The sequence below is a fragment of the Protopterus annectens genome, chromosome 16.part0 (assembly GCF_019279795.1).
Source record: "Protopterus annectens isolate FY-2018-M chromosome 16.part0, PAN1.0, whole genome shotgun sequence".
Taxonomy (NCBI): Eukaryota; Metazoa; Chordata; order Ceratodontiformes; family Protopteridae; genus Protopterus; species Protopterus annectens.
This window is the reverse complement of record NC_056750.1, coordinates 381,912,875-381,932,224: the sequence shown is the minus strand read 5'-3', so window position 1 is coordinate 381,932,224 and position 19,350 is coordinate 381,912,875. Positions and strand designations below refer to the sequence as shown.

The 19,350-nt window shown below is 42.4% G+C and overlaps 1 protein-coding gene across 1 annotated transcript in view; it reads left to right on the top strand.

Moving 5' to 3' along the window:
• CNTRL (centriolin) overlaps positions 1–19,350 on the top strand; it is a 4,034,091-nt gene that overhangs the window by 588,577 nt on the left and 3,426,164 nt on the right. The window contains 3 exon segments of the mRNA XM_044058259.1: positions 3,718–3,742; positions 5,245–5,265; positions 18,033–18,077. Coding sequence (XP_043914194.1) covers positions 3,718–3,742; positions 5,245–5,265; positions 18,033–18,077 — 91 coding nt within the window.

Here is a 19,350-nt window from a genome sequence, read left to right as displayed (position 1 = left end):
CCAGTCCGACAGTATGCTTTGGAACCCCAGAAAATGGATGCCCAGAGAGAGGCGTCATCAGAGCTGAGGATACTACTTTCTTCAACTCCAGCAGTGTCCCACACCGGCTTGATTCCAATATTCTCATATCATAGCTGGTCCCTGACCTGAAATGTCAGTGCTGACTCCAGGGGTGGGGTTGGGTTTGGCTCTACCACTTGGTGCGTCGACCTTTGACAGTTCTGGTCTGGTGTTATCTGGAGGCCCTAAATCCGGAGTGGTGTCTTCCTTTTCTCTTCCAACTTGAGCTTTGAGGAGATGGGGTAATAAATCTCTAGTTTTGTCAGTTTTCCAGGTGGCAGAGAGGGCAGTTTCTAGACTCAGAGATGGGTCGCGTTTTCCTCAGGAACCTATGCAGTCCTGATATGGTCCGAGCATTGGTCCCCTTCATCCTGCCCAAGGTTAGCCCTTCCACAAAGTCCTCCAGCCCCCCATTGTGTCAGGGGCCCCTTCCTCTTCTGAGCCCTCCCCTTATTTTCCTATTGAGGATGTGCATTGGAAAAGGACATGTAAGAAGAAGCACATAGACTCCCCTTTGGAGTATTTGACAGAGAACACTGATCTCGATGAATGAGAAGGGTGCCCTCGATCTCTACCCATTGATATCTCCTTTGGAGATATCCTAGAGATCCTAAAGCACAAGAGTGGGTGATCTTCCTTAGCACCATTCTTGTGAGGAGTCATTGTTTCTGGAGGCATTCGGGATTGGCCAGTCTACATCCTGGGTATCCCCACCACTAGACGAGCTTATTGATTTGGTTTCCCACTGTGCTTGGAAGGAACCTGAACATGAGCCCCCCATTGGATCGTCTCCACTGGAGTAAAAGTCTTCCAGTCAATGCCATCATAGTGTCATCGGCCACAAAGAAAGAGCTAGCAGAGCTCCTCTGTCCATCCCCCGAACAAGGAGTCCCAGGCCTTGGACAGACATGGGAAGCACGTATATACCTAAACAACTTTTTCACTGAGAGTGCTAAACTATCTGGCACACTTTACACATCTTCAGAGAGATCTGGTCAAGGACGTCACCAGTTCTCCGTCTCAGTCCATGTCAGAGGTGGACTTTTAGCAAGGTTTCTCTCCAGTTGTCAAGTCTTGGCATCTTTGGCTAACTCATTGATGAAGTTGATTTCCAACGCTGCGGAAGGTACCACTCGAGCAGCCAGATCGGGCGTAACCCTAAGGAGTCATGCCTGGTTGAGGCTTTGCAGGTTTACAGAACCCTTTATGGCATCTTTTACCAGTACCCCTCCATCGATCGGTCTTTATTGTTTGGACCATGTGATGTTAGCAGGACATGAACATACTTTTGAATTCATGGTAGTTGAGGTTAATTTACCTAATATAAGGGGAGGTAATGTTAGAAGTGTCACCGAAAAGAAGGAAGTTAAATGGATCATGCGTTTGAGAGCTGATTCAGGTAAGGGACTGAATGAGAGGGCCTCGATCAGACCCTTTCTTAAAACTAAAAGTATGCGTGTTTGGTAGCCTTTAATTTTAATTTTATAGATATGATATAGGAGTTTTAGTTTAGGTATGTGATGTTAGTAATGCATACACATATTTTTATTGATGTTAGTAGCTGTTTATTGCTGTATTTAGTTTGTATTTATCTTATGTATTCTTCTATACTATTTTGCATTTTATATAAGTGTATTTATTATGTGTATGCAAGCTACTTATTTGTTGAGCTGTATGCATGGTAGTTAGCTGGGTTCGTTTAATATTTTAATATAGTTGATAGATGTTAGTGGTTATTTGTTGATGACAACACTTGTTTACAGTTGTATATGTTCTGTTTTTGCTATATTTTTATGCTTGTACAACTGCTTTTATTATATTACCGTGTAGATGCATGTTTCTATTGTTGGTATGCAAGCATATATGTATAATAAGCTTTATTTATGGTAACTGTTCGGTCTCTTTAAACTCAATCATGATGTCATAATTAATTGAGATAAAGTATATAAGGGCTGACTAATTAATTGCACAGATTTAATGGTCTGAGGAAGCTGTATTGTGAAAGCGCTTACCGATTGTGTGCACATATTAAACCAGATTTATTTAGAGTTATTTCGTCTTGTTTAACTTGAACTGACTCATTTTGTTTTGAAAATAACCGCATGGTTGTTGCTGCTATCTACTTTGTTGCTGATATATATGTGTGTGTGTGTGTGTGTGTGTGTGTGTGTGTGTGTGTGTTTGTGTGTGTGTGTGTTATCTCTTAATATATATTTGTAAGGTTGTGCGTATGTTAACCCACTCATCTTGCTGGAAAGAACAGAAACCTATGTTTGGACCTAACCAATGAAGTTAACCCACGCATATTGCCGGAAAGAGCAGAAACCTATGTTTGGACCTAACCAATAAGGTCAGAGGTTTCTAAGTAAAAGTGCCTTTGACCCAGAGTGCTAGTGCTAGTTTGTGGCTTAAAGTGGAATAAAGGTAAAAAATACAAAGGGAAAAAGACATTGAATGGATTAGAAAGACTTAAGATGAAGATCATGTGGTTATGGGATGGGGGACAAATTAGTGGATTCAACAAGCTGTGTGAACAGGTCAGAGATGCAGTATTCATGGCTGTGGACTACGGTTCAAGGGTCATGCAGCAACAACAAGAAGAGCGAGAAGGCCTGTGTGACTACAAAGCAGGGTAAGTCTACCTACCAGTTAGAGCAACTTGCAGGACATAACAAGAGGTGGAAGGGAGAGGCAAGAAAGTGGAGGAGGCAAGCAGAAAGGTAACTAGGAGGTTAGGCCAGCAGAGGCAAAGGCTGAAAGAGAGTTTGCAGAAGACGTTAAGAGGGAATAGAAAGACATCTCTGGATAAACATTAAAAAGAAGAAGGTATGGAACAGACCTGGCCAGGCTGATAAGAAATGAAAGGGAGACCACAAAAGGCTAAGAAGAAACAGGAGCTTTTGAATGAATACTAGCTTCAGCTTTTATGAAGGTGATCAAGGTGAGTGTGGCTTGCTGTGAGGGCAAGGTAGGGCAGAATGAATGAATGATTGTAATAGCAGAGAGGTGCCAGGATGGAGATGGAAAACGTTAAGAGTGCAGAAGAACCAGATGGGCTACCTTCTGAAGTCCTCAGAAATCTAAGCAGTATGCTGGCAAATCTCCCGGAATGAGATTTACAGTAGGCCACAGGCAAGTACCAGAGGCCTGGAAAATGGCAAATGTGGTACCCACTGTACAGGACAGGAAGTAGGAAAGATTCTGGGAGGTACATGCCCATTAGCCCCAACCACATTTACTTGAAAATTCATGGAGAGAATAAATGATTTATTGCTTTTTTACAATGATTAGGTGAACAACTCATGTGGCTTCATGAATAGAAGATGTTTTCAGACAAATGGTGATCCAGCATATTAACAGGTCAAAGGAGAACTTGGGGGGGGGGGTACTATTAGACATAGTTTGCTTGCATTTCACCAGATGCTAGGCAAACTGCAATGTGTGGGGGAGGATTAAGACTAAAGAACTGCATTGCTGCTTGGTTGAACATTTAAGATGGAGAGAGTTGTGATAGGAGGAACAATGTCAGAAATAAGGAAAGTGACAAATGGAGTACTCCAGTGGTTGGTTCTTGGTCCAGTACTCCTCCCTGCATTTGTTTCAGACATATCCGAGCGAAAAAAAATGATCAATCTCATGGCTGATGGCCAAAGTTAGATGGAGTTAGATGTTAGCAGGCTGTGTGTTGGGATGGAAGGTTGAGGTAAGTGTCTAAGCAAGGATTTTGAAAGGCTGACCAGGTGGGTTGGAAGATGGAAGTTGAGATTATTTATAGACAGATGCAAAGTACTTAACCTGAGCCACAGCAACTTCGGTCTGAATTTCCAGCTGAGTGACTAGGAAAATAATCTGGAGAGTGAGATGGCAGTGGTACCATCCAACTAACTGCTTGGATGTATGCTCAGGTGAAGAGACTTGAGAAAGTGAGTGTTAAAGTTTTTGCTTTACTTGGCCCTGGATTGACTAAGCCTTGAGTACTGTCTACATTTAAGACCACACAAGGAGAGGGAATCAAGTTGCTGGAAGAAATAGTGAGAAAAGCCACCAGAAGAGTGTATTATTGAACAGAAGTTTAAAGATGTGACCTGAAAATAGAGCAGCTAGATCTCTTTTCTCTCAAGATGAGAAGGGGTGTTTATGCAAGTTAAGCATGCATGCAGTCTGTCAGGAAAGTGAATAGATATTGTTTCGAACAGAATTTGGAGGGGGCATAGGCAATGGATTTTAGGGGTCAACAACTCTTTTGCTGTTTTACAGTCTTCATTATTTAGAGGGTTATAAACTCATGGATTAGACTACCAAAATGGATGGTGGAAAGGGAATCAACTCCTGTATTATTTTATAAACACCTTTATTGAATTATCACTTATGTCATAGGCAAACTTGCATTTATATAAAAGTAATTACACTGTATTAAGAAGTTTGCATTTACAAATGATAAACATCACATATGTCATATAGTCAAATTAACATTACATAGATTGTTCAGTTCCTGCCTTCTGTTTCCTCATTCCCCTCCCAAAACATTTTTTTCTGCATGCATTGTTCCCACAATCTCCATTTTTTCATGTAATTTACTCCTACCCTTTTCTAAAGATCCGTCTTTCTGTTCTTTTATCTCTTTTACAGTATTCACTACTTGGAATATAGTTGCTTTAGATTTTGATTTCCATTTTCTAGTAATTGCTTTTTGGCAGCCACCAGAATTAAACTTAACAAGGGCTTACTGTCTTTAGGCAATCCAGATCCTGTATCCCAGCTCAAAAATATATATTTTCTTAGTTACACTTGTTTGCTCGCCCATTATTCCTGACAGAGTACTCTGTAGGGAATTTTTAAAGTATGCCAGCTTATTTCACTCTGAGAACATATACTCCCAGGTACCTCTTTCTTTCCCATTATGGCTCCAACATTTGCTATCTACCTGAGGAAAAATGAGTTGGTGTCTGCTTGGGGCATAAAAGTATGTATGCCAACAGTGCCAGGCAAAAATCTTATATCTTCGAGATTTTGCTGCAAGTTTGGGAACCATACATAAGTACTCCCATTGTTTCTTTGTGGATTACATATTTAATCTCTAGTCTCTGTCTTTTCTGACCTCTTCTGATTGATTCCTATAGTTATCAAGCAATATTTTATAAGCCATAATAATTATCCCTTTTTTAACCGTGACTTCTGTTTTAGATTCATTTAAAGACTTGACCAGTGCAGGTCTTTAATTTAGGATTTCTCTATCCCTTTCTATTTGTCTATACTCTGATGTCAATCCCTGATAAGGAAGACGGTCACTAGCCTTCAATCCAAATATTAATCCCTGATAAGGAAGACAATCACTAGTTTATGATCCATATGTCTCCTTAGCCTCTTCCCATTCTGTTACCTTTCCCTCTCTAATTATTTGTTCCCAATACCTTAGCTCCTTTGCCAGTTTTCAGTGAATTCCAGGCCCCTCTTAACTTTTCTCTATACCCTTCTTTATCAGCAGAATCCTTTTTCTCCATTCCCGTGTTGGCTTAGTTCTTTCTGCTGCTGTATGAATATAATATTCTGTATGATTGTTGTTCTCCTTAAGGATCTGCTTCCAAAATCCAGTTCTTTCCTTATGTCTTGAATTATCCACCCCATTTCATTGTCATCATCCCTTTCCACTTTGAATTGTAGCTTTTCCTTGTGTTAAGTGTAGGAGCCTTAACTGTGTGTCTCTAAAATAATCCTTCACATCAGTTAATCCTAAACCTCCTTGTAATTTTGGGAGGATCAGCTTATCCCACATGACTCTTGCCCTCTTCCACTCCCAAATAAAATCCTGCAACTCCTTATTAATTACTATCCACAACTTCTCCTCTGGTTGATAAAAATATGCCTGACCTGTGGATAAAATTAAAGGGACTAAAAACATTGTTACTTCTTGTATCTTGCTAGCCATAAACATAAGCAAGAGCTTCCAGTTTCTCAGTTGTTGTGTTTTAGTCTGCCCAAATGTCCTTAGCTGCCATAACAGAATTGTTTTTAATCCATACTCCTAAATACTTTATTTTTAAGCTCCCATAAAGTATTGGTACTACTGAACCAGTTCATGTGCGTGTACACTGTTTTTAGCTATAGCCTTTGTTTTACATTCATTAATTTTATATCTTGAAAAAACAGGAATGGTCTCAAAATGTTCCACAACACTGAAATGTCCCTTTCTGGTTCCATGAGGTACGAAATAATATCTGTAAATAAAGGCAACTTTTCTTGAACCTCATGCCAATTATATCCTTGAATTTCTGAGTTCCTTGTTTTCTTTATTTGCATTATATTTGAAAGCATTGGCATAGAGGAAAGAGGACACCCTTGTCTGGTTCATCTTTTCAGACACAACTTAACAGAGAGGAACCCTCCCACTTTGAATTTTGCCTCTGATCCCTCATGTATCCTCCTAATTAACTTTATAATTGTGTCAGGAAATGAAAATGTTTCCATTGTCCTGCTCATAAAATTCCAGCTTGGTCTGTCTGATGCTTTTTCTGCGTCAAGAGCCACCAGTAACGGGTGATCTGAAGTAGTTTACTTCATTTGATCTTCAACCTGTGAGATACCGGATCTGTATCAGAACCGAGCCGGCAACTTTACTAGCATCTGCTCCGAGATCCAAGCTCCTCCCCTTACCCATAATACACCTCCACTACTGTCCAACCCCCAGATCTCGTTTGCGTGGCTAGCTGAAACATCGTGATCTCTCGAGCTCCAGGTTGTAAGTGGGTGTAAAACTTTTAGAAAGTTTCTTTTTTCTCTCTAACTTTAGGTAGTGATAGTGTAGGTTGCCCTTTCTCCTCCCCTTGCATGGTGCGTTGCGTTTTTCTAAATTTAGAGTTGTTAGCTTAGTTTAGAGTAGTTGTGTGTGTTTTTGCTTCCTCTCCCCCCATCTGTGTGTTCTGTGTGTGTGTGGTGAGTGAGTGTTTTCAGTGAGAAAGAAATTATATTTTTTTCAGTTATTCTTTCCACTGATACTTTGGCTGATACTGTGGCTGATAAGCCAGTATTTAAAAGATGCACTGTGTGTGGCCATAAGTTATCTCCAGAGGATGACCACACACTGTGTGTTATGTGCTTGGGCATCTTAACACAGACTGCACTATATGCACGGGGTTGTAAAGACAGGAAGGCCAAGTTGTCCCTGAATGTCCATCTTCCCCCTTCTGAGACAATTGCCTTGTTTTCAGCTTTGGTCACAGCGGCTGTGTGGCCACCTCTCCTTCTCTTCCCCTGGCTTCTTCTCCTTCCCAGGCTGGGACTCAACCTCCTGTGCAAAAGCCTGCAGAAGCGGAGCGGAAAAGGGGCAGAGAGAAGGAGAGAGAGTCGAAGTCGAGGGAAAAATGTAAGATGTCTCAGGACCTCCCTTCACTGGTCACGACTCTTAGGATCCGTGACTCCCCTCGGCTCCTATCTCCGAGATTTTCCCCGGAGCTGGAGGAGACACGCTCTGCATCTAGGGCCTCGATGCGCTGACCTGCAAGTTTGGAGTCCGTGGCCTCAAGGTCCACCCAGTCTTTATCTGAAGTCTACATGGATAAAATCATGAGGAGGTTCATTCGTACTCAGATCCAGATGGGGGTCTTGCCAGCCCCCTCTCCCTCAGGAGGGGAGAGCTCGCTTCCTTTTTTTCCAACTGATTTCTCCTTCTCCGATCGGTCCATCAGGTTTGGAGTTTTCGGATCAAAGGATGACTTTAGTCAGGGGGTCGGCGCCGACGGTACCTGCTTCCTCAACACCGACAGCTGCCTGGAGAGTGTCGAATCCGACCAGTTCGAATTCAACCCACTCTCGGTTCCGAGGGAGTGGAATTTGAAAGCAGTCTCCAACATGTCCATGCGACTCCTTTCACATGCTACTGAAGGAGCGGCTAGGGCGGCTGAGTCCGGTGTGTACATGAGGCGCAACGCCTGGCTCAGATTGTCAGTTTTCGGAACCTTTCAAGGCGTCGTTTGCCAATGCCCCTTATGACTGCTCTACTCTTTTTGGTAAAACCGTCCAAGAGATGTTAGTCCAGAATGAGAAGGACGGGAAGACACTGTCTGCCATTGTGATTCGCTTCTTGAACCCTCAACGGTCCTTTTCCCGGAACCAGAGAGGACAATAGATGTGGTTCCAGAAGTCACAGTATTTCCAGGACACTCAGGGCTGTTCTTCCCACAGAGGAGGACAGAATAGATGCTGGCCCAGAGGCAGAGGGGGTCCGAGAAATTTTGGGTCTTGAGAACCTTTCTTGGACAGTCCCGGGCAGCAACCCTGAGGGGTGGCCCGACTGCTCTACTCTGGAGGCAGTCTGGGACAATTGTCCTTGCACCTAGCAGTATGGGAATCCATAACATCAGACCGCTGGGTGCATCAGATCATATCCAGAGGATACTCTATGCCCTTTGTGGGTCCCCCCAAATCTCCCAAACACCTCCCGGACATACCACCCACGCAAAGGGAGGCAGTAGCACAGTAAATTTCCAAGCTGCTAGAATGAGCCATCAAAACCACCACCACCACCCCCCCCCCCCAGATCAGTCTGGATCGGGCTTCTACTCCAGGTTCTTTTTGGTGCCAAAGAAAACAGGGGACTTGAGGCTCATTCTGGACCTTTCTACCTTGAACCTGTCAGTTGCCAAAGAGAAGTTCTGGATGGTCACACTACAGTCCATCATGCCAAACCTGCAAGAGAACGACTGGATGTGCTCGTTAGATCTCCAGGATGCTTACTATCACAAAAATGCACAGAAGCTCCAAGAGGTTCCTCCTCTTCTGGCTAGGAGTCCGTCATTACCAATTTCAATCCCTACCCTTTGGTCTCACCACAGTCCCCAGGGTGTTCACCAAAGTGATGGCAGTGGTAGCTGCTCACCTGAGGCTTCAGGGGATTCAGGTCTATCCGTACCTGGACGATTGGCTCCTCGCTGCTCCCACCAGATATCTACTCTCCCAAACCAGGGATTATTTCTTGATCCTTGCGCTGCATTTGGGGAACACAGTCAATGCATCCAAATCACTCCTAGATCCTGTACAGGTGATAGACTACATTGGCACAAGGATAGATACTTTACAGTGCAAAATATTCCTGACCTCAGAGAGGGTACAAAACATGAGGATGCATGTCTCTCTGATCTACCCTTCTCAACTCCCAATGGCGGAATCAGTGTTGAGGGCCTTAGGCTCAATGATGGCAGCCATAATGCTTCTCCCATGTGCCCGGTTGCACATGAGAATTCTACAGTGTACTCTAGCTGTGCAATGGTCCCTGTTGGAACCTTCATTGGCGTATCCAATTCAACTCCGTCGAGTCTGTCGGTCGTCTCTCATATGGTGGATGTGTTCTCCGGACATTTTGAAGGGACGACTCTTTGTTCCAGCCCCGGCCCAAGCCACAGTGACCACAGATGCCTTCCAAATTTGGTGGGGGGGGCATTGTTTGGGCAGGACAGTCCAAGGCCTGTGGTCCCCTGTGGAGACCAGCTTACACATAAATGTTCTAGATGAGGGCGGTCTTTTTAGTGTTGCAGGGCCCTTCATGCCTTTCTTCCTTTGGGAACGATTGCAATTCAGTCAGACAACATGTCACTGGTCTGGTATATCAACAAACAGGGAGGGACCAGATCTTACCCACTTTGTCGCGAGGCCATGAGAGTGTGGGAATGGGCGATCTCCACCGGTCATTTTCTCATCGCAATGCACATTCCGGGATGGTCCAACATCCTAGCCGACAAGCTGTCTGACTATTCTGATGCCTTACGAGTGGTCTCTGAATCTTTCAGTAGAGTGGCCAACCTTGCTGCGAACTCTACGCATCTCCTTCCAACGCGAAGTGCAGCGAGTTTTTCGCTCTGAACCCCCTGCCGAGGAAGTCCCCCAGAGGTGCTGTAGTACATGCTTGGCCTCCCGGCCTTCTGTATGCTTACCCTCCAGTATTTCTTATTTCGAGGTTTCTAAAGAAAGGTTGTTGACTGGGGAGCAAAGTGATCCTCATTGCCCCATTTTGGCCTCGCCAGGTATGGTTTCACTTCCTTTGGTCTCACCTTCTGGCTCTGCCTTGGATTTTGTATCCCATTCAGGATCTGATTTCATAACCTTTGGGGGTTTTGCATCCGAATCTGGACAGTTTGAAGCACACAGCTTGGCTGCTCCAGTTCCTGTGATTTTTAGGACTCCTGGATTATTCTCCTCGGTTAGGTCCTTTTTGGTGGCTGATCATAAGTCTTCGACCAGGAATGTTTATCGCAGCAAGTGGAAACGTTTTTCCTTTTGGGCCTCTCAAAGGAGTTTGAACCCCTTCATGGCTCCTATTTCCGCCATTCTTGATTTTCTAGCTATTTTTCAACATGGAGCTAGTTCTTCTGCTGTCAAGGTTCAGTTGGCTGCCATTTGTCATTTTCATGTGGGTGAGAATTCTGCCTCTCAAGCCTCCTCCAGACTGTGTAAAGCCTTTATTAAAGGCACCTTTTTGTTACGCCCCCCCACGGTCAAGGATCCTGTTCCCCCATGGGACCTTACTGTGGTTCTTCAAGCTTTGGTATCTCTGCCATTCAAACTTGCTGCAACTGCAGATCTGAAATATTTATCTTGGAAAACAGCATTTCTGGTGGATATTACCTCTGCCAAAAGGGTTTCAGAACTGCAGGTCTTGTCCATCAAAGTTCCTTATATGATTTTTCACAAAGATAGGGTTTCCCTTTCGGACCAGTCCATCCCTTCTTCCTAAGGTGGCATCACCACTCAATATCAATCAGACCATCAGTTTGCCTGTGTTCTTTCCTAATTTTACTAACAAGATGGAATATAAACTCCACCTGCTGGATGTTCACAGGCAGTTACGATTCTATTTACACAGGACAAAAAATTTCCTTAAATCTGATCAGTTGTTTGTATCTTTCTATAAACCTTTTTTGGGGAACCTATCTCCAAGGTCACTAATTCTAGATGGATTTCTTCATGCATTCTTCAGGTCTATAAGGACAGAGGCATGTCTCCTCCGGGTCAGGTGAGAGCTCATTCCACTAGACCAGTGGCTATGTCTACAGCTTTTTAGTCTAGAGTTTCTTTAGATGATATTTGTTCTGCAGCTACTTGGTCCTCATCTCATTCATTTATTTCTCATTACAAATTGGATTTGACTTCCAGAAGGAGAGCATCCTTTGATTCTGCAGTGCTCCGGAATATCCTTCCATGAGGGCCTCCCAGGATTTTAGTAGCTGGGGACTCTGTCCCACAGGTTGAAGACCAAATGAAGTAAACTACTAAAGATAAAGAAGTTATGTACTCACCATAACATTCCATCTGAGTAGTTCTACTTCATTTGTCTTCAACCGTCCCGCCCTCCTTCCCCCAGACCTTGGCATATGAACAGCCTGTGGGCTGCAGTTACAGATCACAAGTATTTTTTCAGGTCGGGTTATCAGTATAAGATTCAGCAAACTTGATCTGGGGGTTGGAAGGCAGTGGAGGTGTGTTATGGGTAAGGGGAGGAGCGTGGAGTTTTGAGCAGATGCTAGTAAAGTTGCCGGCTCGGATCTGATACGGATCCGGTATCCCACAGGTTGAAGACAAATGAAGTAGAAGTACTCAGATGGAACGTTACGGTGAGTACATAACTTCTTTTTATCTTACATTCTGCTTTCCTGTGGATTATCATTGTTCTATTAATGGTGTCAGATGTTTGCCTCCCCCTCCACAAAACCACATTGGTTCATATCTATCAATTTTGCCATCATCTTTACTTTTCTTTTAGTCATTGTAGACGTACTCGCTTTATAATCATGGTTTAAAATTAAAATGGGCCTATATGAAGCTGGATCAGATGGGTCTCTATCATATTTACGTATTACAGCCACCCCAGCTTTTTCCCAGGATGTGGGTGCCTCCTGTCCTTTTAAAATACTGTTAAATAAAACCTTCTAGATATTTATCACTTTCTATCCTACTAGCTTTCAAACTTCCTCCTGAATGCCATCTATTCCAGGATATTTTCTGCAGATCGGTTATATATTGATATTTTTATCTAATCTTCTCCCGTCTTAACTGTTAGTTGTTGAGTCTCATCTGCCTCTGACCTTGGCATATTTAAGTCTTTTATAAATATTTCCATTTGTGCTTTTTCTTGATTTCCCCACTTCTCTACCTTATACAAATGTTCATAAAGTTTCCGAAATATCTCTAACTCCTCTATAAAACCTTTGGCTATTTTACTTGTTGTAGGCTCCCTAAGTTTGGTAATAACCCTTTCTACTTTTTATTTCCTTACTCGTTGTGTCAGAAATTTTTATGGCGTTATTATTAAAAAAACACTTCTTTCTAAACTCATGGAAATTATCCAGATATTCCATCATTTTCTTTTTAGCACTCTGCAGTTACACCTCTTCTTGTTAAATGAGTTTTCCCTCATTTTTTTGGTACTTTAACCCTATTTTTAACCCCCACTTTAATTTTATCCCATTCACTTACACCTCTTCTTGTTAAATGAGTTTTCCCTCATTTTTTGGTACTTTAACCCTATTTTTAACCCCCACTTTAATTTTATCCCATTCACTAGCCATAACTTCTGGAGTACTTTCTAGCTTCCCTAATAACTCCTGCATAATTTCCACTACCCATTCATTAAATTTCTCTCTTTTTAACAGGTAAGTGTTGAAGCGCCTCTGTCTGATCTTCACTTCATTACCCTGCATTTTTATCTTAGTAGTTAATGGTGCATGGTCTGAAATAGTTATTGGATGTGTCAAAGTTTCCAGTTAAATGCACGTATTCCTGTGAAATATAATTTCTGTGTAATCTAGAACAGTTATTGTACTTTGGTGAATAGTATGTGAATTCTCTGAGTTCCTACTACTGAATTCACTCCTTTCATAACAAACATTTTTGTAGATTTCTTCAGAAATCAACCTTCTGTTATTGTATTTCCTCTTCTAGGCCCCCCAATACATCCCCAGTGTTGCAACTCAATTTCCAGTCCCCATCTATGAGTAATATTCCCTGCTGAAAGCTGATTATTTCTCCCCAAAATTTTCTAAGGTTCATAGTAGCAGCTTTAGGTAGAATATAAGTACATGCCAGCATAACCCTCATCCCTTCCCAGTAACCCTTAACTACCACAAATCTGCTGTTATCTTTTTTCCTCTTCTGTCACTACTGGAGCTTTTCTAGCATTTCATTTAAGTACTCCTCTTTTCATTTGGCCATGATATTCTGCAGAATACCCATCCTGAAATCCTTTCTTTATCAAATTCAAATGCTCAGTTCTTTCCAAATGTGCCTCTTGTAGCACTGCTGTATTCTTTCTTTTTTATCTGTACCTGTAAGACCATTCACATTCCAGGATAATTTGGAAAGTGCCGCCATTACTCTAAGAAGTCATTATTGCCACCTATTATATATGGCAGCTTTTCTAACTGTCCATTTCCAGCTGCTGTAATATATGTACCTGGTACTGTTTGGCAGGTTAATCCTTAATACAGTTTTTTATCAACATTGGAACCTATGTCAGATTTTACAAGAATTGTTGTTTTAATAAAACCATAAAAAAAAAAAAAAGACATACCCCCAAAACAGTGCCATAACCTATTAACTTGATACAAACACGCATAACAATAATAATGAGGCTTAACTCTCTTAATTGGAGCATTTGTGCCAAATAGATGTTAACACAGGCACTAATTAACCTGAAATTGAGGTTATCCATGTTAAGACGCATGTTATTGCCTGTGCATCAACTTGCACTAATTGCTGTCTGTTCTTTTTTTATCCCCCAGATGTGAAAACAACTTGCATGCTTTCAGAAATTGTTAACTTTTAGCCTTGAAGAAAACTTAATTCTCTCTTTTATTGCTTTGTCATTAGCTTGTCTCCATAGAAATGTAATAGAAAAAAAATAGTTCTCTATTGCAGCCTGAAAGACAAGCTGAACCATTTATTGCATCAGTATTAAATATACCTCAAGGCTGGTCCAACAGAACAATGCACTGGAGCTGCTGCATGTTCAAATCACCATAGGCAAAATCCAATACCACTTCCTTGCAAGCTTTTGGTCCCCCTCTGTGACCAAGGAAACCCATACCATGTATTTAAACTTATTTGAAACGCTCACCATCCAACCCAATTCCATATTCATGGGCAACTTTCATTACCCCACATTAACTGGGAGTCCTATACTACACCAGACATATAGACACAAAGATTCCTAGATTTTGTAAACACAAACTGCCTGGACCAGATTGTCAGTGCACCAACCAGGGGTGCAACTGTACTGGATCTGGTCCTTACTAAATCGGGAGATTGCTGCACACCCCTTATCGTAATGGCATCCTTGGTAAGATCAGACCAGACCAGAAAATGGTCCCCTTTGAAGTAAAAATAAAACCTGGACCCCCAGCTAAACCTGGAATATTCAGAAACTATTCTAAGGCTAACTTCCTACTATTAAGTGATAACTTGGCAAAATTTCAAGCCCCCATAAACCTTGAGAACACTGCAGTCTGTGCATAATTGTTAACAGAAGCCCTGTACAAGTATGTTAATAACTGTATAGAGGCAGCTGTATCCAACAGGAAGAAGTACAGAACTAACTAAAAAAACAAGCCACCCTGGCGGAATCACAAAATCAGTAGGCTGTATAACAAAATGAAGAAAATCATGGCAAAAATTAGGAGGTGCAGCACCCAGCAGGATATAAGCACTCGTATCAAACTAAACAAACAACTCAGAGGACATATAAAGTCTACCAAAGCCAAATATGACATACATTTGGTCTCTGAGGCCAAGGACAACCACAAAGCATTCTTTAGCTATTGTGTCCAGAGCTCATTGCAAATGGAGCAACCTGTACTGAGCCAGAAGATGTAGCAAACCTACTGGTCGAAAAATTCAGCTTCAGCTTTACTGCTCTCTCCCCCTCAACCTTCCATCAGGAAATACTATCAAATGTAACTTCCCTTGCTATCACTAGGGAACAGGTCGTTAATGCTCTGTCTAAGTCCAAGAACACTGCATCAATCGACCTAGACAGTATCACCGGATATCTTCTAAATAGCTTGAAACATGACCTATCAAGCCCTCTGGAATTGCTATTTAACTGTAGCTTCCAAACAGGCTTATGAATGGAAAACAGCAACAGTCATCCCTCTGCACAAAGGTGAGCCATCTACAGTCCCTGGAGACTACAGACCCATAAATCCACTAGTCTTATATATAAAGCCATGGAAAAAAATATCATAGAATTGATCGATAGTGATATAGTAAACCTCCAGACACTGGATCCAACCCAGTTTGGTTTCGTCAAGGGCAAGTCATGCCTACTCAACCTGGTGGACTTCTTTGAGAAGGTCACCAAAGCAGTGGATGAGTACCTTGACCTGGCCAAAGCATTTGACACAATACCTACTTGGGCATTGTTGACAAACTCAAGAGGTTAGGTACAAACCCATATGTCTCCTGGTGGGATAGCCACCTGGCTGACAGGGACCCAGGAAGTTAGAATTGGGGAGTCAATCTCTACAGAGAGGTCAGTCACTAGTGGAGTCCCTCAAGGATCGGTCCTTGGACCACTCCTTTTTGGCATTTACTTTTTAGAAGTCAAGGCTAATGTCAGTGGTCTCTGGCTGACCAAATTTGCAGATGATTGCAAATTAGGAGTTGTCATTGAATTCCACACTGATGCAGATGTTCTCCAGGAAGGGCTGACACAGACAGACAACTGGTGTCAGAGCCATGGACTAAAACTAAATACTGAAAAATGCATAATGGTATCTTTCGGGAAGCCATCCACCCCTGGTAACCATCATATTGACAACACACCCCTTTGACCATCACATGTCTACAGTAGTCAGAAAATCATTCTGTGTTGCGCAACTTATAAACAAAGTTATGACATTTAAGTCCAAGGAAGTCATTTTTCCACTGTACTTGCATTCATCAGACATATCATTGAGTACAGTGCCCCTTTGATATGTACCTTAAAAGGCATATCAATAATTGGAACGTCCACATAAATTCCTTACTAAAAGAATACAGCCCATAAGTAAAATGTGTTGTGCAGACTGCCTCAAGGCCCTATCCCTGTATTCTGTCTGTACCTGTATTCTGTCTCCTACAGGCTTTTGAGGGGAGATCTATGCCTGGCATACAGGGCATTGTCAAACCCCACTCTGACAAAACAAGCAGCACCAGAATTGCCCATTCTAAAGACTTAAACCTTGCCTGTGATATAAGTAGGACCTGCTGGAGAGTCAGGTATGTATCCCAGAGACTTCCCTGCTCTGGAACAGGCTCCCCATCCATGTGAAGCAGAGTTTCTCCTTAACCCAATTCAAGTGCAACATGGACAATTGGATAGGGAACAGGAAATTCATCCCTGGTTTGGAACCTATGTCTCTAATGGACACAGGCAACCTTTAACTGGTTCGTCTCCCAGGCCCCTGTGTGTAAATGTTTCATCTCCCAATCCCCTGCTTATACTTTTCAAGGGTATTAGAACTTTTCAGAGGCTTAGGATGCATGACTAGGTTTAAAAAGGCCTTTGTGGTCATTAGCTTAGTAAACACCTATAAAGGAAAACTTCATTATATTTGATGATTTCATTTTTACTTGTTTCCACTTAAAATTTGTTATTAGATTAAGGCATGGGTCTTAATCCAGGTATTCCCCTATGTAAAAGTAAAAGAAAACATATTGACTTTACATTTATTTATTTATTCATCTGTCTGTTTACTGAGAAAGTCCAACTGGGTAATACTCAGGACTGGCCTTTGGCCAACTGGTGCCCTAGGTAGAAGGTCTCCACAGTGCCTCCCCAACACCACCCTGTGCCCGGATCCTGGTCTACCTACACCATCCCGATTACTGGAAAAGCAATTCTGCTAGAGTGGTCCCCTAGGCAGCCGCCTAGTTGGCCTATGCCTAAGGCCAGCTATGAGCAATGGCCTGGGGAAAAAAGCTCCATTTGCTTAGATTGCATTATACCAAGTTCCAGTTAAACAGAGAGTAGTTACATTTCTATTTACATTTATACACAAGCAGTAGTTATATTTATACATTCTAAAATTTTACAGAGGTGGCAGTTGCTAACTTAGTGGATTGTTCAGGCAGCAGTTATGTATAAAAATTATTTTGTCATTTCAGTGAGTGGTTGAGAGTATTTCTTGAGGACAGTATTTGGAGAGTATCTTACTGTGAACACAAAGTTTTAACCTTGAGATGAGCATGTGCAGTACCAGGATTGGTTAAGATGTTTAAGCAGTGATTTAAAACTATGGAGAGTTTATTTGTGTGGTGATACTATTCCAGAGTTTAGCAACATATTGGGAGTAGATCAAGTCCCCTGCAACATTATTTGATTTATTTGCAAGTTAAAATAATTTGTTACTAGAGCAGAGGTCCCTTTTGTTACTAGAGCGGAAGTCCCTTGCTGGACAGTAGGTCATTAATAAGTTGTGTACTGCAGGGCATTTTTCTGGATGATGATTGAGTTTATGTGCTGTAGTTAGTTGTGAATATGTTAGGTAGATGTGTAGGTCAGGCCAGTATAATTGCTTTAAGCTATGACAATGCTTGGTCCCATGAGAGAGATTGGTGGCAAATGTAGCTGTTTTATTGTAGCAGGAGGCAAGTTTCTTTTTTGGGGTATTGTTAAGTCTGAGGATAGGAGTGGTGTATAAGAAAGTCAGCAGTTAGAAGGTGGTGGCTAGAGTTTTAATTGTAGTATCTGTAAGGAATCTATTCATCTTGTAAAGGGAGCCTAGTTTCTGGTGTGTATATTTAATGGCGTGCTGTGTATGTTGGTCATATTTGAAATTATCTGTTGTAATTATGATTTGTGTATATTTACACCCCATCCCCCACATCAGCAACCCAATAATGTGAAATTGTTCAATCTCGCCATTTGTTCTTACGCATGTGTTCGAAGCCGATCCTCGGCTCCGAGACGGCCACTTCTTCAGCTCTGCATCTTGAGAAAGCTCGAGGCACAGTCCTATCCCATAATCCCCTAGTGCTAATCCCCAGATCTAGTTTGCCGCGACAGCAGATGCATCGCAGAAGCTCGGGCCAGTAAAGCTTTTTTCAATTTTTTGAAGTTCTGTCTAGCTTACCTTTAATTTAGTATAGATAGTTGATAGCAATAATATTAGTCTTTTACTAGTGTAGTTGTAGTGGGATTATTATTATTATTATTTTTTATAAAGTTTTCGCTAAAGGCAATATTTAGGCCTATTATCCTGTCTGGGTCGACAGGTGTTTTTTCTTTAGGAAAGGCTTAAGTCCATAGACTTTTTTGTGTGTGTGTTATCTTTATATATGTATACATACTTTTAAATATTTAGGTGTTTATATATATATATATATATATATATATATATATATATATATATATCGTCGGAGTATTATAACATGTCTGAGAAACAAAAATCAGGTTTCAAGGAATGTCAATGCGGACAAAAAATGTCCATCACAGATAACCACTCTTCCTGCGTCTACTGTCTTGGCCCTCTCCACTTACAGGAGGACTGTTCTATATGGGAGGGTCATGATGGAGAGACACAGGAAGTTAGTAGACAGGGGTTTGTTAAAACCCGAGTTTCAGGAGGCCCTTGACAAGGCTGAATTGGTATCCAAGTCTTCGAAGGGGTCCAAGTCTTCCAAAGTCTTTGGCTCCGAGCACCTCCATTAAAATTCGGACACCGGCTCCACAGACTTCGGAGTCGGCAGTCGAATGTATATCTTTGATCAAGACTCCGGTCTTGGAGCCGGTTTCGGAGGTTCCGCCGCCATTGATCCTTTGCTCGGTGACGACTTCGGCCCCTTCGACCCGCTCTTCAAGACCCTTATCTGATTCAGATGTGGATCGAGTGATACAGAAGTTAATGGAGAACTCAGCCCTTTCCAAATTGATCAAAGTTTCGTCCCAGCTGGTTTTGAAACTCGAAGCCCTCCCTGGGTCATCTACTGCTCCTCCTCCGAGTCCTGTCGAGTCTTCGGAGCCAAGAGTTGAAGTTCCGATGATGGGTAGAACCCTCGATACCAAAGCCTACAGCCGTGCTTTCGGTACTGTTGACCTCGACGCCCTCGGAATGGATTGAGGGGTCCCGGAGTCGACTATCGTTCCTGGGTTCCAGGGCGGACAGTCGAACCATGCTGTCGGTACCGACTCTCCCCCTAGGAGCCTCGGCTCAGATTAGTTCGGCACCGTCCTCTGGGTCGGAGCCCGGACCCCCGATGTCGGGGATTGTTCCTGGTTTCTCGGAACCAGGGAGGTCCTCGGATCCTGGTACCGGTGCCTTCGAC